The sequence below is a fragment of the Panthera pardus genome, unplaced genomic scaffold (assembly GCF_024362965.1).
Source record: "Panthera pardus isolate Hobbes unplaced genomic scaffold, ASM2436296v1 HiC_scaffold_6, whole genome shotgun sequence".
Lineage (NCBI taxonomy): Eukaryota > Metazoa > Chordata > Mammalia > Carnivora > Felidae > Panthera > Panthera pardus.
In genome coordinates this window covers 89,859,520-89,886,045 of record NW_026526991.1, presented here as the reverse complement: position 1 = coordinate 89,886,045, position 26,526 = coordinate 89,859,520, and the positions used below count along the sequence as shown (strand labels likewise).

The 26,526-nt window shown below is 35.5% G+C and overlaps 1 protein-coding gene and 1 pseudogene across 3 annotated transcripts in view; one reads left to right on the top strand and one right to left on the bottom strand.

Moving 5' to 3' along the window:
* PIK3C2G (phosphatidylinositol-4-phosphate 3-kinase catalytic subunit type 2 gamma) overlaps positions 1–26,526 on the top strand; it is a 350,214-nt gene that overhangs the window by 136,413 nt on the left and 187,275 nt on the right. For all 3 annotated transcript variants that reach the window (XM_019452113.2, XM_019452112.2, XM_053894931.1), the window contains 2 exons: positions 17,900–17,993; positions 21,873–21,967. In XM_019452113.2, coding sequence (XP_019307658.2) covers positions 17,900–17,993; positions 21,873–21,967 — 189 coding nt within the window. The remainder of the gene's footprint in view (positions 1–17,899; positions 17,994–21,872; positions 21,968–26,526) is intronic.
* Positions 2,305–10,646, bottom strand: LOC109268545 (tetraspanin-2-like; annotated as a pseudogene).

The following is a 26,526-nucleotide window of genomic DNA, read 5'->3' as shown; positions in this document are numbered from 1 at the left end:
CAAAAACAATCATGGTATTACTGATGAGAAAATTTGAAGAGAAAAAAATAGGACTATATGATTAATTCAATAGCTATTCTGGTTGTTCCCAATTTCAATAGCTATAGATATTAAATTTAGACAAATGTAAACTATGAATACAAATTTTAAACAAATCTAAGCTATAATTGTGTCTCCAGTGCTAAACTGTAAGTATAATTAATGGTCACAGTCTCTTGTGTGAAGATTACATGAAGATTACATTACTCTTACAGAAATAACAACAAAATTAAATAGGGAAAAATTAAATTCTCTACTCTGACCCCTCTCAAAAGAAAAAAAGTCCTGAATAACTGGGACCATATCTTTTACTATTGAAGTATACAAAGTGTGGCAAAATATCCCACATATAGTAGGTGTACAATTAATATGCCAATGATAATGATAAGAATAAATTATAATAATATATAAATATATGTTATGTATTCTCCAGATAGTCTCTCAGAATAAAATACACAAGGATGCAATCAGGGGTGGAGGAATGATGTCTTTTTATAGTTAGGGATAAATGTATGGGAACAAGTGTGGAAGCTGGCTCTAGTTTGGGGAAACAGCTCTTTTTTGGCTTCTATTCTATATTAAAAGCCAAGACGAGCTTTTTTAAATCTGTCTTGATAGCATCAGTTCAGTGATGCCATAAAGAAAGTCTGTAATCTCTAGAATCAGAGAAGAGTTGTGGCGACCAGTTCTATTCTGATTTCTCTCTCAAGGTCCTACAGAGGAGAAATGTGGAAGAGAGAGTGACGCAAAAGACTTTTCAAACTGATATAGTTAGATTTATGTTAAATTAGTGTACTTTCCAAAACTTCTGGGATGGAAAAGGAGGTGAAAGGGTTTTCTTTTTCTACCACAATGAGATACCACTTCATACTCACTGTAATGGCTATAATCAAAATCAAAAAGACAAATAACAATAAGTGTTGGCAAGGATGTGGAGAAATTGAAAAACTCATGCATTGCTGGTGGGAGTGTAAAACGGTGCAATCATTTTAGAAAACAATTTTCAGTTCCTTAAATATTAAACACTGAGTTACTGTATGACCCAACAATTCCACTATTAAGTATATATCCAAGATAAAATACATGTTCACTCGAAAACTCATATGTGAATGTTCAGAGCAGCAATATTTATAACAACAAAAAAGGAGTAACAACTCACATGGCCAATAACTAATTTGTGGATAAATAAAATGTGGCCCATCCATACAATGTAGTATTATTCAATAATAAAAAAAGGAATGAATACTAATACATGTTAAAACAAGAATAAACCTTGAAAACATTATTCTTAATGAAGGCAGCCCATCACAAAAGACCACATATTATATGATTCCATTTATAAGAAATGTCCAGAATAGGCAAATCTATAGATACAGAAAATAGATTAGTGATTGCGTAGGTCTAGGGGAGGTTGGGGGAAAAGAGGGTTGATTGATAATGAACATGAAGTTTCTTTCTGTGATTATAGTTACACAACTCTGGGAATATGCTAAAAACCATTGAACTGTACACTTTAAGTGAATTGCATGACATTTGAATTATATCTCAATAACACTATTAAAATTTGAAAATAATAATTGTAAAGTTAAAAATAGAGGTATGAATCTCTGTAATATCCAAAGCATAATTTTCTCACCAGACAATATAACAACTTTCTAGTTTCTAAAGCATAAGCCCACTTTATTGGGTGGCAGGGGATTATTATTGTTTTACTAAGACAGATCTTGGTCTATTTTAAAGATATTTAAATGTGTCGATGCTTTTTTTATAAAGTTTATAGACTATTAGAAAAATCTTTTTTTTTTCAATACCCACATTTTTAAACTTTATCAAAGCTTTTTGATCTTTTTTTCTGAGGTAAATAGGTTGTTGCTCTGACATAACAAGAATCAGGAATTCCCATCAAACAGATTTCATTATGTATAAAGTATATACCAGAAATAGGCAGATCACACACGAATATGCTTTCAGTCAACATAATTAGTAGCTATTCCCTCAAGGGGTAAACCAATAATTAGCCAAATGTATATTCAGGTGCAAATGTACAATTAAGGGAAAATTATTTTAGATCCTAAGTGTCCTATGAATGTTAAAAATGACCTAGCTCCTGCAACAGCTGTATGAAAGCTGTAGGTTACAATTTTCATGTCAAAGTAGCTTCATATCCCATCTCTTGAGTTTAGTATTGCATAGCAAAGGACCATGCTGAATATCATGTGAAAGATTACGTGATTCCAATACCAATAAATTTTGATGACTTAAAACTTAATTAACACTGATTATGGTCCCAGTCTCATCAATATATTGCTTGTGTCCTAGAAGCACTTTCAGCTCTGTGGGTTGGATCTCTTCAGAGCTTTTGTTTCACAGCACTGAAATGTTGAGTGGAAGGTACTGACAGCCCTATTTCCTTTTTCACTCTCTGTAAGGTGATAGTTATAAGCCTCCACACACATGGTCTGAGCACGTCCTATAGCTACACCCTTGCCTATAAAAAAAAAAAAATATTCCAATGGTTACTTCAGCAGCAAATATCACCTCTAGGCAGGTAAAAATGCTGAGCACACAATGCAACTGTCTCATGGCTTTCTAGCACTCGAAGAAGCTCATAACTGTTATCAGGACCCCTGTTCCAACCAACACATAGAGCCTCATGTAGAATTACTCTGGTGACCCCTTCTCTGATAAGAAATTCTTCATGGTGCCTCCAAACCAAAACCATAGTCCAAAAGCAAAGACAGCCAACCCCATCAGCCAGGAGAGAAGGTTGAAACCAAGCAGTAAATACTTGATGTACCACGGGCACCTCAGGGGGGCACCCCACGCTGCTCACCGCTGTGACAGCACTCTGAGTTCCCAACCCCATGCTGGCTCTGGGAGTCATGGGAGCCTCTTATAAAAATCTTTATCAGAATGAAGCCTTTAATATTGCTTAGTTGCTTGTAAAATAAAAGGATTAATATTGCTTGTAAAATGAAAGAATTCACTAAATAGACTTCAATATTCTCTGATCCCTGATAAATAAGCATAATTCTGGGGGTGCCTGGGTGGCTCAGTTGGTTAAACCTCTGACTTCAGCTCACGTCATGATCTCATAGTTCATGAGTTCTAGCACCACATTGGGCTCTTGCTGACAGCTCAGAGCCTGGAGCCTGCTTCGGATTCTGTGTCTCCCTCTCTCTCTGCACCTTCCCTACTTGAACTCTGTCTCTCTCTCTCTCTCTCAAAAAAAAATAACATTTAAAAAAAAAGCATAATTCTGCTTATAGTGAGCCTTCTCTACCTGAACAGAAGCTGAAAATCTATTTGACTCAATGTTTTATTTTTTTTTTTTGATGTTTATTTATTTTTGAGAGAGAGAGCTTGTGCTCTGAGAGTGCACATGAGCTGAGGAGGGGCAGAGAGAGAGACAGAGGATCGGAAGTGGGCTCCATGCTGACAGCAGGGAGCTGGATATGGGACTTAAACTCACCAACTGTAAGATCATGACCTGAGCGGAAATAGAAAGTCAGATGCTTAACTGACTGAGCCACCCAGGCACCACCTCAGTGTTTTAAAAATAAAGATCAAATCTTTACTTAGTGCTACTTAGTACCATCTAATTTTAATATCCACAATAACCCTATGAGGCAAATCTGATTATTATTCCAATTGTACCTATGAGGAAACTGAGGCTTATAGAGATTAAGTTGTCCAATGTTACACTATTAAATTGAGGAGTTCAAGTTAAATCCAGAGATTTAGAGCTTGAATTATTTTTAATTTTTTTTACTTTTTAATTTACATCCAAGTTTGTTAGCATATAGTACAATAAGGATTTTATGAGTAGAATCCAGTGATTCATCCCCTACATATAACACCCAGTGCTCATCCAAACAAGTGTTTTCCCTAATGCCTCTTGCCCATTTAGCCCATTCCCCCACTCACAACCCCTCCAGTAACCCTCACATTGTTCTCTATATTTAAGTCTCTTATGTTTTATCCCCCTCCCTGTTTTTATATTATTTTTGCTTCCCTCCCCTTATGTTCATCTGTTTTGTATCTTAAATTCCACATATGGGTGAAGTCATATGATATTTGTCTTTCTCTGACTGACTAATTTCACTTAGTATAATACACTCTAGTTCCATCCATGTTGTTGCAAATGACAAGATTTCATTCTTTTTGACTGCCGAGTAATACCCTGTTGTATATATATACCATGTCTTCTATACATATTCATCTGTCAGTGGACATTTGGGCTCTTTCCATACTTTGGCTATTGTTGATAGTGCTGCTATAAACATTGGGTTTAGAGCTTGAAATCTTAACCACTATTCTTATAACCTTTCTACATACATACTCTAGGCTACTTACATATTAATTTTTTGATATTTATTTATTTTTGACAGAGAGAGAGAGACAGAGCATGAACAGGGGAGGGGCAGAGAGAGAGAGGGAGACACAGAATCCGAAACAGGCTCCAGGCTCTGAGCTGTCAGCACAGAGCCCCACGGAGGGCTCAAACTCAGGAACTGTGAGATCATGACCTGAGCCAAAGTTGGACGCTTAACTGATTGAGCCACCCAGGTGCCCCAAGGCTATTTACATATTAAATATGCAAATAAAACTATCTTAAAATAGTCTTATTATAGTAAATAGCAGTACTTAACCATCTTGTCATGCTTGGGTGTTTCTACTTCACTGTGTAATTTCTTTTTTTCCAAACAATCAGATATTTAGAGATTATAGGGACTGGTTTCAAAGTAAAGTGTTGTTTATTGAGCATCATTCAGGAAACTTATTAGAAACTTGATTTATATGAACATTGGACAGTTCCTTATCATGCACCAAAGAAGGTCACTGGAAAGGTTAAAATATTTCCATTGCACTCATTCTATGACTCCCACTCTCTTTAACTGAACTACTAAAAAAAAACTTGAGGACAAGCTGTTTCCAAAAATGAACCTTTCAACTTCTCTAAATTCAAAAGCTGACTTTTCTGAGAACAAACAGTTTGTGCTTGTTAAGTGACTTGTCAGAGTGAGGTCTTCAGAGATCTGTATTTTTTCTCCTTTGAATAGTTTATTTTTCCAATGGTTTAACCTCTTGAGAACTGGTGTGCTCCATTTCTAGCTCAGAAAAATTTTTAATATTTCTGTTTGTTTAATCCCATCCAAAGATTCACCATCTCCTTTTGGTTTATTTTTAGCAAGAGACATGTTGAGATTTAATTTACCTAGCGTAGGCCATAGGGTGTTAATATTTCCACTACCGAGTGCCAGCAGTATGCTCACTGGGTACTGATATTTCCATTAGAGAAGGCAGTGCTGTCAGAATACCAGAGACCAAGGGCGAAGGTCTGTGGTTCTTGGCAGATGGTTGCTATTTTCTTGAACTCTGATGCACAGGCATAACTATTCAACTGCTAATAGCAAGCAGAAATTACCCAAGGAATTAAAAGACAGTTCAAGGAAAGTATTCATTTAAAAATAGCAACTCTGAACTGGCATCAGAGGATTACATCAGAAACTTAAATAAAAATTTGACAAGGTACCAGAACTTGCCATCCCACATGATGTAAAATTATTATTTTGCGGGAAGAAGAACAATGCTTAACAGGCAGTGCCTTAGCTTCCAAAATCAGTTTCCTTGGAAAAATGTTTCATAAACATGTTTGCACAAAGCCATTACATATTTTATTGTAGAGATTAATTTATAATAAAGACATTTTTGACTAGCATTGCAAATTGGTACTATGGAATATGGAAGAGAGAGGCAGTTATAACTTCCACATTAGACTAAATAGTTAAGTGATTGATAATGATGTATCTTTCCCATTTATAGATTGACACACATATGTGTACTTGGAAATTGACCTGCAGTGAATCAAGGAGACTGAATAGTAAGACATAGTGGCTATCCCTAAAAAACAATAAGAGAAAAATACTTATGCTAAAGACTGCCCCACAATATACTCCATACTATAATCAAAGTATTAAGTGCTATATGTGCCCAAAGGAGAGAGAAGCAAATTCTTTCTGAAAAAGTAAGGAAATCTTCACAAAGGAATTGAAAGCTGAGTTGAAATATTCATAGTAATTTACTGAGTGGAGAAGACAGGAAATGGCCTTTCTGGAAGAAAGGCTAACATATGGACAGTTATGGAGTTTCAGAGAATAGTGAGTAATCTTATGTCATATTAGAAGGGAATTGTACTGTGAGACAAGACTGAAAAGGATAGGTTAGTTAGGATGTTTTAGGTCTCATGAGCCAGGTAGTTACTACTGACGCATTTCTGCAGGCCATGGAATTTTGTGAAGAATGGAAGTCATAGAATCAGATTTATATTATACAAGGATAATTCTGGCACCAATGTGAAGGATGAACTAAAAAAAGACAATGAGAGCAAGGATATTAGATAGATGTCAAGTATTGAAATAGTGCATTTGAAAAATGATCTGGGCCTGAAAAATAGTGGAGTTCCCCAGAGCAGATCTGAGAAACATTTCAGAGGAAAGTGAAAAAAAGAGAAGAGATAAGGAAGAATTTGAGCTTTCCGTTTTGGGCAAATGATAGAAAACTATATTGTTAATCAAGACAAGGGTTACAGAAAAAAGAAAATTTAGGTGGTGTAAGATATAGAGTTCTGTTTTGGACATGTTGCATGGTTAGAAACCTGTGGGACAGGGGCGCCTGGGTGGCTTAGTCAGTTAAGCGCCGACTCTGGCTCAGGTCATGATCTCACAGTCTGTGGATTCGAGCCCCACATCAGGCTCTGTGCTGACAGCTTACAGCCTGGAGCCTGCTTCAGATTCTGTGTGTGTCTCGTTCTCTCTGCCCCTACCCCACTCGAGCTCTCTCTCTCTCTCTCTCTCCCAAAAAATAAAAACACATTAAAACAAAACAAAACAAAAACCTGTGGGACACCTAGGAGAAGGTGACCAGTATACAGTTGTATATTCAGATCTGAAGCCTAGCAGAGAAACCAAAGCTTGAAAAATAATATATGAATTATTGGCTTGAAAGCAGTAATTGAAGCCAAGAAGTAGAGGCACTGCATGTATGTATGTGGAGGAAGTAAAGAAAGAGGCAAAGATGGAGCCCCGGAGAGTAGCAACATTTTAAGAGCAGCATAAAGCAAGCAAAGCTGGAAAAGGCAACAGGAAGAATGACCAAGAAGTCGGAGGAGAGCGAGAAAGGGGTAGTAATTTAGAATTCATAAAAAAAGGTTTTCAAAGTCTTCAAAGAAGGGTTAAATAAAATTAAGTCTAAAACCAAATCAATGGATTGAAAAATGAGCAGTCACTGATGGTATTAGTGAGAGCAGTTTTAATACTGTAGTAAAATTGGATGCCATACTTCAAGATCCTAAAGAGCAAATGGAAGAAATAAATTAGATAATTGTGACTCTTGAAATAAGACTGATGGGAAAGGCTTTGAGGTTTGGGATTTGTATGCTTGTTCAAATAAAATAGCTTCAAGCATGTTTACAAATTGAGTTGAAGGATGCATGAAGGGAAGATCCAAAAGTAGAGGGATGGGTGAAGTAGCAAAATGAGATGGTACCAACAGCCACTAGCCTGGAATAAAAGTACAAATGGTAATTTTATCCGAGGAAAGGAAGAGAGTAACTTCTTCCCCTCAGGTGGGAGGCAAGGAAAAATATGAATACAATTATAGATAAGTATGAATGCAGAAGAGAAAAATGTGGAAGTTTCAATATTTTCTCTATGAAGGAAGAGTCAATATTCTTCTGATATACTTAGAATGAGAAATGTGGTATAGCATAAACCCAATATACCTTGTATAAATATCTTGTCTTTGTGCACTTTTAGAAAGTTTCTGGTGTTGCTTCCAAATTTCACAGTTGACAGCAAAAACTTTGAAATCAGACGAATCTAGCTCTACTGCTTCGTAGAGCTTATTACCTGAATGACCTTGGACAAATTTCCTTATCTATAAAGCAGGGATAATAACATTATGTACCTATTATGATAAGGTACTTATGAGACCATTCAATAAAATTCTACCAATCATCTTTATCATTACTATCCTCTTCATCATAATTACATCGTTTAGAGTTTTCAGAGTCTTTCAATACCAAACTGTAAATATCAATAAATCCATGGGAATAATTTCATTTCAATTAAGTTTCAATAAGTTAAATTTACTTCTTAAAATGTGTATGATGAAAGAATTAGCAGCTTAATAATAAATAATTCACAACTGAATGACATAGCTTACAAAGCATTTTCACGTTACATGATTTGTTCTACAAAACAACTTTTTTTTTTTTATTTTTTTTATTTTTTAATATATGAAATTTACTGTCAAATTGGTTTCCATACAACACCCAGTGCTCATCCCAAAAGGTGCCCTCCTCAATACCCATCACCCACCCTGCCCTCCCTCCCACCCCCCATCAACCCTCAGTTTGTTCTCAGCAAAACAACTTCTTTAATATTATTAGCAACATTTACAATTACCCTGATTTTATTGATCCCCATTTTACAGAAGAAGAAATTGAAGCCAAATTTGTCTGCTCATTTACTCAATGGATATTTACTGATGGCTTATTCATGTAAGGCACTTCATTTGGCCCTACAACTAGCATAATGCACAAAAAAGAAATATAATCCTGCCTTTATGGAGCTGCCATCTACTGGAGGTGGAGAGAAATAGGTCACGCCATATTATAAATGTAAAATGGCAGGTGTTCTAACAGCTCTGAATGAAAGGTACATGGTTCTATGAAAGCATGTAACAAAGGAACCAAACCTTTTCTACAAAGTGGGAAAAGTCTTCCCTGAGGAAGTTTGAGCTCAGATCCAAAGGATGAGTGGGAATGAATTGATGAAAGGGAAGAATAAGAAAAGAGTTTCTGGGAAGAGGGGATCCATGAAAGGGCCCTGGGGCAGAAACTTAATTCAGGAAGCTGAAAGAGAGCCAGCATTCCTGGAGTCCAGGGAAGAAATGTATATTGTAAGATTAGCAGATATGTTAAGATAGAGCGAGAACTGGTGTTCTAAGGACATCTAAACAGGACCATGTTGAGCAAGTTGATCTTTATTCTAGTAGCATTGGGAAAGGACAAATGGTTCTAAGTGAGGGAATATTTTGAACAGATTTGCATCTTTTAAAGATCACTCTGGCTTCTGAGCGAAGCATAAATTTGGTGAGAGAAGCGAAAGTAAATGAGGCAAGACAGTTAGGAAGCTATAGAAGTAGTCCAAGTGTCAGAGGATAGGAAGTCAGCCTTACAAGGGTGGTAGTGGTGATGTAATAAAATGAACGGAATCAGAACATTTAGGAGTAAAAGTGAGAAGATAGGGGAAGGGCAGTGAAAAAAGGAGGATGTCAAGGATTACTTCTAGGTTTCTTTATAATGCAAGTAGGTAGAAAATGGAAACATTTGCTAAGAGGGAGCACTCTGGGTAACAAATAGATTATAGATTAACCTTCCCATTCAGGTTGGGATAGATTAGCTTTGAGATGTCCTTGAGATAGCCAGTGATGGTTCAAGGGAAAATCTAAGTGAGAGAATACAATTTGGAAATCATCCACAGAAGGATGGGAATTAAGTCAAGGGTATAGATAAATTTGCTTAAAAAGAGAGAGAAAGTGTAAGCTAGGAAAACAAGATCCTTCATATTTAAGCTCAAAATCCCTCATTCTTTTCCATAACATCATGCTGCTTTTGCATGTAATGTTAAATCCATCCAAACACAAAATTTCTACATGGTGCCTTCATTACACCAGTTGCTTTATGCAGTGCTTTTCTAAGCTTGTCTGTAAGTAAAATCAAAGTGTAAACATATAGAACAAAATCAATAACTACTCTTTAAGTATAAATAAGTGATTAATTAATACCATAAATATACAGTTAAGTCCCAATTTCTATATGCAAATCCATAGACTATCCATCAGGAAATATCTCTGCACAGTTCCAAATATCTTTGGATCTAGGATTCATACTTATGCCTACTGGGTCATGACTGGGACAATATCCCCATCCAGTTAGATAAATTATACTTCTCCCTATTATGCATCTCTATTGATCCATTTAGAATGCACTAAGTAAAATAAATATTTTCAGGCCTGTCTTGTGGATTTCATGTAAGTATATATGACAATACCTAGTCAAAAGATAAAAAGGTCGTGCTAGAAGTACTATAGAAAGCCTCCTGGCCTAGTGTTCTGGGTATTTGGATTCCAGTTTTAGCGCCACTAACAAATGGCCTTGAGCAAACAGCTCAAACTCTGACTTTTAGATTCTTCATCTGTATAATTAGGAGATTGAACCAGGTCTCCAAGTTTCCTTGAATTCTAATATTCTGCAATCATGTGAAAATCCTTGAACGGACATGAATTATTCAGTGGGTAGAGATTTACAATCATCTTAAAGAATCCTTATTCCCCACTTTCTCTAGAAAGAAATTTCTTCTGTCACATCTGATCATTTTTAGTACTAGAAAAATAGCAAATACATTCATATTGACATTTTCTTCCAAGATGATGCTGAGTGTGTCATCAGACTCAAAACCTGCTGGAGAAACTGTTCTGTACTTCTGATAGTTTTCTAATTCTAACCTGACATTGCAGCTTTTAACTGTGAATAGCCTCATGGCATTCTGCATGAATTCTTACTATGTATTCTGAAGTCTGACATTTCTGTTACACTTAAATTTGATCTCAGATTTCTTTGCTTTTCATTTTACCCAAAGTTGATTTTTTTAAAGGTTGGCATTTGTTACGTCACATTTGGCTTTTACCCATCACTTCAAGAATTCTTTGAGCCAGATATTGACCTTGTATCATTTTTCAAACTAGAAAAAGAAGAACAAAAGAGAAAAACAAGATACGGGGAGAAAATGAGAAAGGAATAGAAGTCACAAAATAACTAGTCAGATGGAAGAAGTTGAAAGGTGTATTTTTCTGTTAAAATTTCACTTCATGATGTCACTGTCCCTTTTGAAGATTGTCCGGATCCTTGGTGATGTTCCTATAGCCCTCTGACAAGGGTTGTAAATGATTGAGGGAAGAGAGGAGGAATGATGTTTCCCAAAATCTGAGTGTTGGTCACATGACTTCAAAGCCAATTTGTCATTCAGGGAAAAGATAAGTTGATGTACTTCTGTCTTCAAAAGAGACCACAGGTACTGATTCCTTGACTTATGGGCCCACAACAATAACTCATGCCAAAACTATGTTCTCAAAATTAGGTTTGCAATCCCCGAAGTGCTTACAGGGGTGTTGCAAGGTCAAGATTATTTCCATAATAATTCTAATATGTCCCTTGCCTTTGTCACATGCATTCATTCATGGGTGTAGAGTGTTTTCTGACATGCAGTATTACAACAGATTTAATACAGAAACAGATAGGGGAATCTAGCTGTCTTCTATTAAGCCAGACATTACAGATACTTACAAAAATCTAAAACAGTATCACTCTTCTCTCTAAATATTTTCTTTATTTTTGAAAACATAGCGATTTTTCATAGGAATATATTGTTTATGTTAACATGTAAAGGGGTTATTGATGTTACTTTAAATGAATTGATAAATATTTCTTAAATGCCCTGGTTTTGTTTCTGATATGGAAATTCTTGATAGATATAACTCACATAAATGAGAACTCTTTGGTATCTTCCATAATTTTTAAGAGTGCTGAAAAGGTCTTGAGACCCAAAACAGGAGAACCCTAAACACTGGTCAGTTTCTACTTCCAGCTTGAACTAAAGAGTTATTACATATTTGATACTCTTCCTTTCCTGCCCACATAAGGATTACCCTTCCAACTTAATCCTCTGCTTGACTATAAACCTTGTGTTTACACTGTTGGCAAAATACAGATTTGATATTTCCCTAAAGTTCCTTTGAAAATATTTATCTTGAAGTTGCTTTCATTTTACCTAATTTTTTCACCTTTGAGTTTTTAACCATGTCTTAGATTCCTTTTATTAACTTTTATAATCCTAGTCTTCAAGGAGTATTTTTTCTTTGTGTTTAAATGAACTCATTGGACAATGGACCATGTGCAATTTTTAAATGCTTCCTTAACAATTATTGTGCAGAGTTATATTTATCTTAGCTGTGGTATTATGTCCTTTTACAGAGGGCAGAGGCTCAATTGTTAGCTCCATTTAGAGGAAACTAAACACTCAATAGATAGAATCACTGCTCATGAAACTCATATCAAACTGAATAGTAAGCCAGTCTGATGTTTTGCTTTTGATCAAAATTGGTTTTGCTCCCCTATTCAGACATGCTTGGAAAGTAAATTAAGTAACCTAAAGTTACTTAAATGAAGAATTAAAAAATGATGAATAACCTTAAAGAGGTGATTACTTCACATGAATTCCTGTTACACCTAATTTTAAAAATTCATAATAAATGAAAATTCCTTTCACTTTACATGATCTCCTCTCCAACAAGTAATAGAATTTTACTGACCTTGTATCTTTTTAATATCTCAAATCTGATAGATCACCATTTATTACATTGTAAATGGTCTATTTTCTGTATGAATATAAGCAAGTTTCTTACAAATTTAAATAAATAAGGACCTAGTTAATATCAGCCTGATGAATCTTCTAATGATACTTTTGTTTCTTCCCCAGACTCAAGGTATCATATCCGTGCCTCAAGTAATTAGTAGTCCCAAGGTTAGCAGAATCACTAGAGAGTGGACCCTGCTTTATTATTGGCAGGCATTATGTATACTTTTCAAGCAAATCAGGTCATTGGAAAGTACAATAGCCTGGCTTGTGGAAAATTCAAAATAAGTTGTAGTTCTTCTGTCACATGTGACATTTCAGTCTGTAAATATCACATGACAGTCAGAAAATATGGGTAGCCCTCACCTCATTGAGGAAATGTGTTACTGAGCATGAAATGCCAATAACTATATCCCATGAGAATGTTTAAACAATTTCAGACATCACAGGCAAGAAATGCCAAGATTTGTGGAACATATTTATCCATTGATCTTTGCCTGAGTTCGGGGCCCTGAAAAGGTATCAAGCATAAATTCTGTAGAGGCAGAGATCCCTGTTTGGACCTATTATACTAAAGAAAATTTTAAATCAGCACAAAAAGTATACTTGTTCTTTTACACAATGATGTTTACTCTTAAAGGGACATATGATTTTGAGTTTTTTTCTAGTACTGATAATGAACTTGTACTTATTCAAATATATTCATAATTATTTAAATGAGCCTTAATTTTAAAAAATCCTTATATTTTAGTAACCAATGTAACTTTACGTAAAGTTTGAAAAACTTTAAAAAAAATAAGCTTAAAAAAAGAAAACTAAAGTCATCTGTGAAATTTAGTATTAATATTCAGGTATTTGGTATTAACTTTTTTATTTTTCTCATCTTTTTGTCAAGCCTATGGAGAAATATGCACACTTTTATGTACATGCTGGTATTATACTGCATACATTTTTCATAATATTTTCATATCATTAAATATTCTTTGAATATTTTTAGACTACATATATTCTACCATATGGTCATAGCTTAGTTAACTTTTTATTCTTAGACATTTGTGTTATTTCCAATTACACATATCCTTATACATAGCTCTGATTATTTTTTTAGGATAAATTCTCAAAAGTAAATAGTTAGATCAAGGAATAGTCACATTAAAAATTTTTTTAATACATTCTGCTATATACTGCCAGCAATGTATGAAGGGGCACATTTCCCAGGAGCTCCACTAACACTGCCAACATCTCTTTTAATGTGGCCAACTCTTCCTAAAATAAGCAAATGAAAGTTATATTTGGATATGCTTTACTGTTGTTTGGCCTTAGTTACATCTCGGGATGTCATGTGGTTAGCTTCTTAGCAATTTCTCCTCCAATTTCTTTCTAAACTAAATGCAACAGTAGTGAATAAAAAGATCCATTCCTTTCCATTAATGTGTAAAAATGTTCTTTCCAGCATTTTTACATATTAATACAAATATATAATTTTTCTTTTTGAGTGTATAGATGTTGCTAGGGTTTGTTCTATTCCTGAAAAAGTCTGAAAAAAAAAATACATCCTTCTTCTTTATTACCTTCAGATTTGTTTTTTTCTCACTCTTTTGAGAGAAAACAAATTAAAACACCCCTGGAATTGTATAAGTGGTATTTTTGAGTTAAATCTATTGCTACCAATGTAAATTATTTCAGAGAACAGCAAGATAAATGGGCTCAATAGTATGATTTTTCTCATTATTATCATCACAATCAGTGCATTTTTATTAATGACCCAACACGTATGGAGCATGGTGCTAAATCCTAAGAATTAAAAAGAGAGTATAGAACAATTCTTATCTTCAGTTGATTTATTCACTAGTTGAGAATGATGGCACATATATAAAAACGATAAATTCTAATAAACACTAGCATATCCTAATTGCCCAATGGAGTCAGCCAGTCAATGCCCTTAGAGTTCAGAGAAGTGATTAGTAAACATTGGGGTAGTAACCTTTAAAAGCATTTGACCACATTTTGAAGGAACTCAAACTCTGAGAAGAGAAGCTGTTCCTTCCACGTGGGGGTTACAGTGCTCACAAAGGTGAGAATGCACATGACATTTTCAGAATAAAAATAATCAGTGAGTCAGCCAGAGCAGTTTATTCAGTATTACAGTAGGAGAAAAATCTCATGTTTGGCTAGCTTTGGCTATCTAGATAAGCAGTATGGACCTAAGAGAGGCCCATTGGAAATAGAAAACCATTTAAAGTTTTATAACAAGTGAATTTAGAAATAATTTAGGGAGGAGGCACCTGGGTGGCTCAGTCGGTTGAGCATCCAACTTGGGTTCAGGTCATGATCTGGCAGTTTGTGAGTTCAAGCACCACATCTATCTCTGGCTCATTGCTGTCAGCCTGTCAACGCAGAGCCTGCTTCTGATCCTCTATCCCCCTCTCTCTGCCCCTCCCCTGCTTGTGCTCTCCCCAAAAGAAAAGGATATTTTAAAAAGAAATAATTGAGGGAAATTTTTAAGGTATTACTATGAAAAATATTAATACCAGCATGGGATAATTATGGCCTAGACTAGCTAGATGCAGAAGAAACTAAAAACAGGCGTAATGCTAGAGCCATTAGGATAGAAAAGCCCACTGAACTTGGCAACTGATTAGATATAAAGATAAGAGACTACTAGGAGCTTATTATTCAACTGTGCTTGTATCAGGGATTTATAATGAATGAGCCTGCCCTCAACCAAGTACATAATATAGAATCCCACTGAGAAGAGTGTGATAAACTCTACAGGAGGCTACAAAGTAGCTGAAACAGCTTTCCAGGTAAATCAGCCCTTGAGTTTTGACTTCAGAGATCAGTTGAATTTTGCCAGATGGGAAAGGGGGGGGGGGGGAATTCGATGAAGAGGGCAAAAGAGGGGAAAATATGACTCGAAATTTTAAATTTTTTTTTTCAACGTTTTTTATTTTATTTTTGGGACAGAGAGAGACAGAGCATGAACGGGGGAGGGGCAGAGAGAGAGGGAGACACAGAATCGGAAACAGGCTCCAGGCTCCGAGCCATCAGCCCAGAGCCTGACGCGGGGCTCGAACTCATGGACCGCGAGATCGTGACCTGGCTGAAGTCGGACTCTTAACCGACTGCGCCACCCAGGCGCCCCTATATGACTCGAAATTTTAGATCTACATGATTGGAGAAAGATAATAACACAAACCATGATAGAAAAGTCTAGCAGCAGAGATGTTTTAGTTGCAAAGATAATTCAGTTTAAACATTCTTCAAAAAAAAAATATGTACAGGATGTTCACCAGTCTGGAGGCATTTGGGACACCTCCATGAACGAAACAGGCAAAAATTTTCTGCTTTCATGGAGTTTACATTCCAGTATATGGAAATAAATATACAGTTAGAGGTATAGTGTTCACCAAAGAATTTTGTTTCATTGTGATGTTTGTTTCTTTATTTCTTTCTGTTTTCATTCGTACCAATAATATAAAATACACACAAAAGAAAGAAAGCATGGGTGACTAGTATCTGACTTAAGTCATCACTTAGGCTGCAAAATGTTCCAGGTAACTCTTTCCTCTAAGACTTCAAACTGTCCTCAAACTGACCTTGATGTCTACAAGCTTCAGACAAACGGCTTAGTAATTGAGAGCAATAAATTTGAATCAATCACATTTAGTTAGGAGAAAGTAGTGTAAGTGTGCTAAAACAAGCTGACCTTCTTCTAGCTTTGCATTTTTATTGCACCCTTTCTGCTCTTCACCTGCACTTGATGTTATGGTGGGATCTTCTGACCTTAGCAGTACTTCAGAAGATGTGTCTGGACTACAGTTCTTACTAGGTCTTACTGCTAGATTGCTCAAAGGGAGAAAATTATAGGAAAAATATTTGCAGGTCAGAAATAAGGGTTTTGAGTGACTAACCTTGGAAGTGAAATTTTTGTTGCAATTAAAATGCTCAGTTTAACTTAAGAAAAACTATGTAAAACATTACATTTATGCATTACATTTCAAGCTGCTATCAAGGACAGTTGAGAGATATTAAGTAATACCAATTTTTTTCTTGACACTGTAGCTGCATAGTATTCATTTCACCCTTCAGTAACCTAATATGCTGAAAAGAGACTGGACATTAAAGACTTTAAAAGTTTCCTGATCTCCATAGTATTGGGAGCCAATCTTCAGAACTCTCTCCTGATTGGTTGAAAGCATTCAGTTTGTTTCCATACAAAAAGATTTTTGGCTTTTGTTTATTTATTTATGTACTTGTTTTTTCAATCAGTTACTGTAAGTCGTTCCTTCAAGTTTTATTTTTTTTTGATGTTTTTACTTATTTTTGAGACAGAGAGAGACAGAGCATGAGCAGGGGAGGGGCAGAGAGAGAGGGAGACACAGAATCTGAAGCAGGCTCCAGGCTCTGAGTTGTTGGCACAGAGCCTGATGCGGGGCTCGAACTCACAAGCTGTGAGATCATGACCTGAGCTGAAGTCGGACGCCCAACTGACTGAGCCACCGAGGTGCCCCGTTCCTTCAAGTTTTAAATTATGCATATTGATTTTTTTCTGAAAACATATTTATTTAAAATTAATTTTTCTCACCAAAGCCCCAGTTATATCTAATCATGTCAAAGCAGTATGTCAAAATCACGTCAAAACAGTATGATGCCAAAAGTTATCTCTAGGCACTTCCCAGGAGCTTGGAGATAATTGAATCTAATTCTTCTGATGGAACAAGATGATGGCAGTCTGAGGAGCCCATCTGAGGATTAATTGTTTCTGGAATAGATTTTCAAATGCTAAATACTTTCATAAATTTAGTTCAGTAACAAACATTTATTAAGTGTCTAATGGGTGCTTAATCTTACAACAGACATATGAAGTCCAAAATTGAATAAGGCAGTTACCCTCAAGAACTTCATATTCTAGTAATATTTAGTCTTATTAAATTATTGTTGTTTATTTATTGTAAGGTACTTTAGATTTCTGGTTTTTCATTATGACCTAGCCAAAACTCATTTAAATATATTATATCCCATTTTTAATTATATAAGCTATCAGGTCTCCAACTGGTAATAATTTTCTTAGCAAAATGTACGGCAAAGAATTTCAAGATTTTAGCTATCCTACAATCCTTTATAGACGAGAAAGCTAACAATTCTGACTTAAACCCAAGTTTCCAAGGAAATCTAGTTGAAAGGGCATTTTACTTCAGTTCATATGAGAGTAGAGAATGTGGAAAAATAATTTGGTGCTAATTATCTTCTTAATTGATTGTGAGATTATTATTTTATCTTACGTGCTGGGGTGGAATTCATTCTCTCTTCTCCCTGACATTTCTCATGGATTATTCCATACTATTAATAGCTTAATAGATCTATATACTTTGTATTAGTTTTCCAGATCAAGAAATTCGTAAAGTGGCAGTTCAACAATTAGACAACCTCTTGAATGATGAACTACTGGAATATCTCCCACAGCTAGTTCAGGTAAGAACCACAGAGTTGCCAAAGGATTCCAGGATTTTAACCAATAATTTTTTGAAAAGAGTTTCCAGGACACCTGGATGGCTCAGTTGGTTAAGTGCCTGACTTCGGCTCAGGTCATGATCTCATGGTTCGTGATTTCGAGCCCAGCATTGGGCTCTGTGCTGACAGCTCAGAGCCTGAGCCTCCTTCAGATTCTGTGTCTCCTTCTCTCTCTGCCCTTTCCCCGCTCATGCTCTGTCTCCCTCTCAAAAAAGGAATAAACATTTAAAAAAAATTTTAAAAAGTTTCCACAACAGACGACATAAAAGTGATATTGTAATTTGGCAAGCCAGGAGCTAAACTATAGCTCATGTGTCAACATGGGTAACATAGAAATTCTTTAGCCCAAATTGGTAGTTACAAAAAAGGTATATAAAAGCCAAAAAAGAAATTTTTTAAAAAACAACTTCACTTATTAATTAGAACTGGAGGGGGGGGGGTAGAAATGCTGGTGATGAAATCTTTTCATCTATGTAGAACAATTAAAAATTAATCAAATAAATGTTATGTGAAAAACAGTCTTTTACTCATAACATATGTGTTTCTTGCCTTTGCCTTAGGATGTTCTAATATTGATTATGAACCTATAAAAGTAGTTTAATAAGATAATACTATAATTCTGCCAACAGATAACTGCATTTTAGCCACAACATTAAATATCACAATGTTGGAGTAATTTTAGAAAGTAATATAAATTTATATAGAAATATGAGCAAATACTGATTTAATCTGAATATTTTGAACTATAAACAACTATACATCTTACAAATGACCATGTAATACCCAAACTACAAACAATATTTTTTTTTCCAAGTTGACTATGAAATAAGGGCTGAATAGGTAGTTCAAATATAATGGTCTTGATGTTTTTCATTTTTGTTTCATTTTTGTAACTCAGATGTGTTCTTATCTGAAAGGTCTGGTTGTAATTGCAAGCTATTTTAAATGCCAAGTGCCTCAGCTTCTGAACATTTAGGACAGAAAACTTTGAAAGTAATAGGGAAAACCTCTATCAGTGACTTGAATACCATATTGCTTTGCACACGGAATATATACTCCTCTGAAGGACTCCTAGGGAGAGAGCTGGTTTAGAAATAGTTGTACCATAGAGTTACTTCTACCAATCCTTATAGTTGTGATTTTTCTATACTTACCAGGATAGTGTGGTGAAAATAAAAATTAATCTAACTTGTAGGAACACTATTTATCTCATGGCTCATGAGTATGGGCAACATGCTCTATCTTACCCTAAACAAAAAAAATAAAATAACCTTTTACAAAATTTTTTGAAATGACAGTCTGAATCAATACACTTGGCATCAGGAATATTGCTGAGAGCCATAAACCTGCAAGTCTAAATTCATAAGACAAGGTGCACACAGAATCCAACAGCAAATACATAGAAGTACAATTAGGAAGCACTGAGTTACTCTCTAATTAAAAATGAAGATTATAGGGGCACATTGGTTAAGTGTCTGACTTCGACTCAGGTCATGATCTCACAGTTCATGGGTTCGAGCCCTGCATCAGGCTCTGCAGTGTGTGGAACCTGCTGGGGATTATTCTCTCCTCTTTGCTCTCTGTTCCTCCCCTGCTTGTGCTCTCTCTTCTCTCTCTCTGTCTCTCTCTCTCTCTCAATAAATAAATACATACATACATACATACATAAGTAAAAACTTACAAAAATTTAAAAAAAAATAAAAATAAAAAAATAAAAATGAAGATTATAGGGGCAACCGGGTAGCTCAGTCAGTTGAGCATCCAACTTCAGCTCAGGGCATTATCTCGCAGTTTGTGAGTTTGAGCCCCACATCCAGCTCGCTGCTGTCAGCCTGTCATCGAAGAGCCCGCTTCCTGTCATTGTAGAGCTAGCTTCCCATCCTCTGTCCCCTTCTCTGCCCCTCCCCCGCTTGCACTCTCCCAAAAGTAAATAAATATTTGAAAAAAAGTGAAATTTATAAAATGATTTGAGGTGGAAAGAAATGGCTAGAAAAATAAAATTAGGAAGAATTTTCAAAACATTTATTATAGAATTTGCCATTAAACTTCCACATTCTCTCCTGCCTTCAAAAGTTTAAAAACATAAAAACTCTTGGGCACCTGGGTGGCTCAGTCGGTTAAGCGTCTGACTTCGGCTCAGGTCATGATCTCATGGTTCGTGAATTTGAGCCCCGCATAGGGCTCTGTGCTGACAGCTCGGAGCCTGGAGCCTGTTTGGATTCAGTCTCCCTCTCTCTCTGCCCCTCCCCTGTTCACACTCTGTCTCCCTCTGTCTCAAGAATAAATAAACATTAAAAAAAATTCAAAAACATAAAAACTTTTGAAACAAAAAATTCTACCCCATTCGTTATTTTCTTGAAGTGTGTTATTTTATGTATTATCTTGTGAGCATTATGCAGGATATATTAAAGCAATAAGATAAAACTGTAAGACCATAACAAAAACGGGACATATTGTTCATAGACAGAAAGCAATTAAGACACAGACCCAGAAGTTACTGCAAACCACAGGTCAACACCATGTGGGTAGGTTCCAAGAACATTTCATAATAATGCAGTGTGCACCAGAAATATTGCCTGCCTCCCTCCTATTTGTAATTGGGAAATCTAAAAAGAAAAGCATGGAAGTAAATTCCAAGACACCTCTCTTGCTCATGTGCTTATATGATATACGATTTGGTCATAAACACAACTTATGACCTAGTCAGCCCAGTATTAGCAAGTAAGTGAAAGAAAGCCATAGTTGCAGTTTAAGACAACATACATTATGGTCTTTATACATTCAGACAGCATCAAGAGTTTATGCAAATTTGCTGAAATCATCTTTGGCACTCTTATACCTTAGGAATTTATAAACTTTCTCATCCTTGAGTATGGTCAGCATATGGAGGTATTTCTTCCGGTGTGTATCTGAATGCATGTTGTGCCCACTTTCATCTGTTGTCTGTACTATAGTATAGGACCTGGCTTAAATTCTGCACTATAGTATGTAATCTGGCTTAAATTCTGTGTATGAGTGTCTGTGTGTGTGTGTGTGACTTAAATGGCTATAGAGCAGCTAAAGATAGAAGCCTTGCCTCTTAAGCAGGGATGGAAACTTTTATCAAGAGAGCCTGGTTTTCACTTTCACAACATATTTGAATTTCTAGGATGATGATGGGGCCCAGGTACTGTACTGCGTACTGATAGTGAGGTCCCTGCAGAGTACAGGTGGAAGTCTGAATTAGGTCCACAGGATATTAGGGGCTGCCATTGCTGTCTGTATTTTCCACCAGGTTGGGAATCCTAGAAACTCCTAAAGAGCTGTTCAGAGTGGAGATGAGGGAAAGGATTGGGGGATGGGTGGCTTAGGGTGGCAACAATCAGCTTTGAAACCTCTAAGTAACGTGTCAAGTTCTGCAGGTTAATACTGACATATCCATTGGTGATTTCAGCTAAGGCTTTGAATATGGATTAATTTCATTCCCCAAAGAAGACAAATATCTATTGTTTAATAGTGACATTTTTATATCTAGGACACTAATCATGATATTATTTACTTTTGTGGGTTCCAGGATTCTCCTAGGCATGGTTGAACTCCATCAACCAACCATCTGCTCTATTTATTATCCTGTGATACTAAAGCATAAATAAGAAAGAGACTACACAAATCCAAATTGTGTGATGTGTGTTTTATGTTATTATACACCAGCTAATAAGGTTATCAAATATGATATTAACATTTTGTTAGGATGTTTATGCTGTTTCCCCTTGTCTTTTCTTAAGCCTCTTAAGTCCCTTTGTAGTCTGCTATAATTTTGCTGCTGAGAAGAGAAGTAAGTAATTATATCTCTTACTTCAGGCTGCCAAGTTTGAATGGAACCTTGAAAGTCCTCTAGTACAACTCCTATTGCACCGTTCATTGCAAAGCATCCAGATTGCCCATCGTCTTTACTGGTAAGATTAACTAAAATAGGACAAGATGACTTTTTTTTTAATTGTCAATTTCTCTCCATAGAGCTTTGGAAGAAGTGGAAGATTTCTTCCCTTGTCATTGATATAAACCTCTACTTAAAACTCTGCCAAAGTTGAGTGTTTGTCAAGGTTATTTTTATTTATGAGTATAATTTAACTGTCATTGTCTTCAAATTCTCCCCTTTGTACAGTTGCTTCTGTTTACATCCAATCAGAATTTTAAATCTGGATGATAGCTTTCCTGTAGTTTTAAATCACCTGTGCTATTTGTGGTCATATCTATTCATTGAAGATTTCAGTATAAAATCTACTTATGAGATAGTGGATGTTTGGGAAGAATATGTGCTTTAAAAGTAATTTTTGTACCATTCAGTGGTAAATAGTGAAGGCTAACATATACTTGGTGTTGCAAATCCCTAGGGTACTCAACTTTTCTCCAAACATAAATTTTGAATGTTGTTAGTGGAGAAATAAAACTTAAGAGATATTATCCTCCATTATCTTCTTCCATTATCACCTATTCTTGATCCTATTGAACACGATGTTCATTGGATGCCATACTTCCTACTTTTATTACTAAACTTGTGGACTCACCTTCATAGTAAAACTTTTAATTACAAATATCAATGATCCACAAATTAAATAGACCTATCTTTTGTCCTCACATATGTATGGCAGGCATCATTTACTAGCTTCAATTGCTAGTGAAGAACTTTAATTAGTAGAAAAAAAGTCTAACTTTTGAGTATGTTTTTCTGCTTCGAGGAATGTTACCCATATTGACACCACTCTTCCCATGAAAATAACTCAAGCATTTCATAGCAAAGTAGAGATACAAGAAACTATCAACCACCAGTGTTTATTCTGATGTTCATTTTTATTTTAAATACCTAATATAAAAAGCAGAACATTTTCCTCTACTATGTCAGTAGAGTGAGGCATCACACACATGACCAGCACTGGGCCAGTCACTGAATAGACTCTTAGATCAAGCTCTAAATGAAGTCTTACGCTCCTCAGTTTTTCAATCAGCTGCTACCTAGCTAGGGGAAGTTAAGTAGATACACTTGGTGGTCCTCTGCTCTCATAGTAAAACTAGAACTCAGTCAAACTCAGTGGTTATTTCCTTTAAAACTTCACTTATTTTTTGTGCTTTTCACTTTTTTTGACATGTGTTTATGAAAATTAAAGCATGTTAAAAAGTGACATGACCTGATAATGATCTTGATTTAAATATTTGAACCAAAATATAATATGTATTTAAAATATAATTCAAAAAGATATCTTTAAAAAGTAGAATAAAATATTAAGGACTTCTCTACTAGAGTAATGATTGTTGTAATACATGTGCCCCCAAAGTAAGTCCTTCATTTGCTAAAGTAGCATGAAAATTGGAGTCATTTGAAAGGCAACAGTGAATGCAAACAAAGTTGTAAATCAGTGTCATACTTGGAAGTTCACAATAAATTTAATTATGTCACTCTTTCCAAAGAATTGTGAGGAAGGTCTTTCTCTGTATAATTCTCACCCTAATGAAGAAAAGAAAGACAAAAAACAAAGCCCATTTCACCTCTCACTGATTCAAAAAGAGAGTAATATAGAAGGAATAGAAAAGAACATAAATTACAAATGAAATGTTTATTCTTGAGTGCTTAATTTGTAAGAATATGGGAAGAGGAAAATGAAAACAAGGAGGGAGATTTTAAAATCCCTACATCCTTTTAAACCTTAAATTTAAAAAGTATCAGGAAAAATATCCTAAGCATGAAATAATATTAATCATATTTAAAACATGGCCTGGAGTTTAAAAAAATACCTTGCACCTAGCATCAAGCTTAGGGAATATTTGTATATAGAATGTTTGAGTTAAAGTGTTAAAGATGCAGCTCAGACCCTCCATGATACACTTAAACAAATAAATCCATACAATTTAATGATTTTATTTTTCACTTGGATGAGCTCTCACTTCCTCAGATTCAGCATGTTCAACATGGAACTCAACACCTTGCCCTGCTCACCCAGGGCTTGGATCTTCCCTGTTCCTCACTAACATGTCCAATTGTTTACCAAGCCCTGTAACTCCGTATCTCTTACATAGCTCTATCACCTGACCTAAGATGAGCATTTCTCTGTTTAAGGTAAAGATTTTAAAATATATGTTGTTTTTGTTTTTTAATTAGAGAATCAGTATGCTATAGGATCTGTCGTAAATTGCGCAGCAACGCTGCCATCTTTCATACTCTTAAGTCTGACTGAATAAGCCCCGAGAGAGAGAACCAGTTTGAATCCAAATCTGTGTGGTGGGGAACCATTTTATAACATGGATCCCTTATAAATTGTTACTTAAGTCACATGTTACAAAAATCTGAAAGTGTTCCCTTCAAAGTATAGGGAAAGCCTGAGGTGAAGCTCCCATTTTCAAACTCTAAGTGCAGCAATTTTGTTTCTATACAGTACTCATACTAATCTTTGCTAGTATGGTACATGGTGTTTGAAAATATTCAATAAATTATTATTGAATGAATTAATGGGATTAACTTGCCTGGGTCCAGCTGTGCACATGCAGACTTGTGACAGAAGGGGGCAGAAGAGGGCTGCTTGAGGAGTCAGTCAGACTTGATGTCAAACCAGAGCTGGCAAGGAAGGCTAGGGCAATTTCAGGGGATTGATGCCTATCACTAGTAAAGTCAAGACTGGATTGAAGGGAGAGTGTGAGCGGAAGTCACGAATTAGGGCTCAAAGAACAAGTTGTTTCAGCAGTGTCTGCTGGTCCTGAATGACTTAAGACAATGGTATTTCTGGCACCACAAGGGGTTCCCAAGACAGCAACGGCATTGAAGGATCAAATCCTATGAGCTTTAATCTGCCACTCATAAAATTGAAATGATGCAAAATCTACCCATTCATTTTCTAAACACTCAGTCCTAAACTTTTCTCCTCTAGAATTTTGGGGTAATTTCTCAAAGGAGGAAATACTCTAAATAAAGCAAAATAACGTGGAGATGTTGCATCATGTGATTTGAAGTCACACATGTCCCTCTCACCCCATCTCCTAAATATATCACGCCTGATACCTGAAATTTTATCATTAGTGAGTCATTCCTTTAGGTTAAGTATTGTTCCCTCCCAGAAGTTTTCTTCTAATGTGTATGTATATATGTGTATATATGTTCAGATCATAGTGCTTGTGATGAATTAGGTTAGCATTTGTTCATTTATGTGACAAACATTGAGATACTAGACACCGTTGAACTATTAAGGATAAAACAGAACAGTCCTTGCCTAGACAAGCTCACAGGCTATGTGGTGGGAAGAAACTAGAAGGAGAGATCTGACAACAAATTCTGTCCACCTTACAGTAATCCATCCAAAATGTAACGACAAGGTAGAGAGACAGGGCTGGCCATCAAGTAAATAAAAAAGCCTAAACGTGCACTCCCATTCTGTCAGAGTTAAATATCGATACAGGCATACAAATGTATACACAAAGGAGGTAAGTGCTCTCTACTTTGGTATCTGAAACACTCCCCGAAGAAAGAGTAAAGAGCTGTACTTTACGGAGTTATCACAGTGTAATAGAGCATGCATAATACAGAATCAATAGAAGGTTTTAAAGCCTCAGTCCTTTACTTTCTAGAATCATTACATTACTACTAATTCACCTTTTACTTTTACAATGTAATGAATAATAAATTATTGCTTTACTTTTTTTTATAAGGTAGAGATATGGCTTGCTGTCGTTTAATATTGATCTCTTATAATTGTCTTTCATGTATTGTTCTCAGAAAAGTATACACAGGATAAAATCTCTCCAATAAAGCAATTTGCTAAGCTAACAATAGCTATTCTTTACCTCAACCAACCTGAAAAAAAGTGATGGATATTTTTAAGAAAGTTTACGTTTTATGTTATAATCTGTAAAATGCATTAGCATAATTTTCTAGTTAAGGCACAATAAAGGAACAGCTGGGTTTTTTTTTTCTATTTTATTTCTATTTTATGTTAAGTCTTATATAGTTCTTTAAATAAAAAGATTTTAAAAACAGAATGTAATTTTAAATTATCTTATATCATTTGTGTTATATATTATTATTATTTTAATGTTTATTTTTGAGAGAGAGAGAGAGCACAAGCGGGGGAGGGACAGAGAATGAAAGGGAGACACAGAATCTGAAACAGGCTCCAGGCTCTGAGCTGTCGGCACAGAGCCCGATGTGGTGTTTGAACTCTGGAACGGCGAGATCATGATGTAAGCCGAGGTCGGACACTGAACCAACTGAGCCACCCAGGTGCCCCATTTGTGTTATTTTTTTTTAATTAAATACATATGAAAATAGAATTTTAGAATCTTAAACAAAGTTCTATCTCAAATCAATACAATAGCCAGGAATAAAGGTCAACCTTAAATTTATCCATAGTTTAAATTGTTTCCCCTTCAAATTCTTCTATTTTGTTTTTTTTAAAAAGTCAAGAGCTATAAAAATGAACATTTTGTGCATACATACTGACCTCAAATGTTGTAACTTAGACAAGATCTGGCC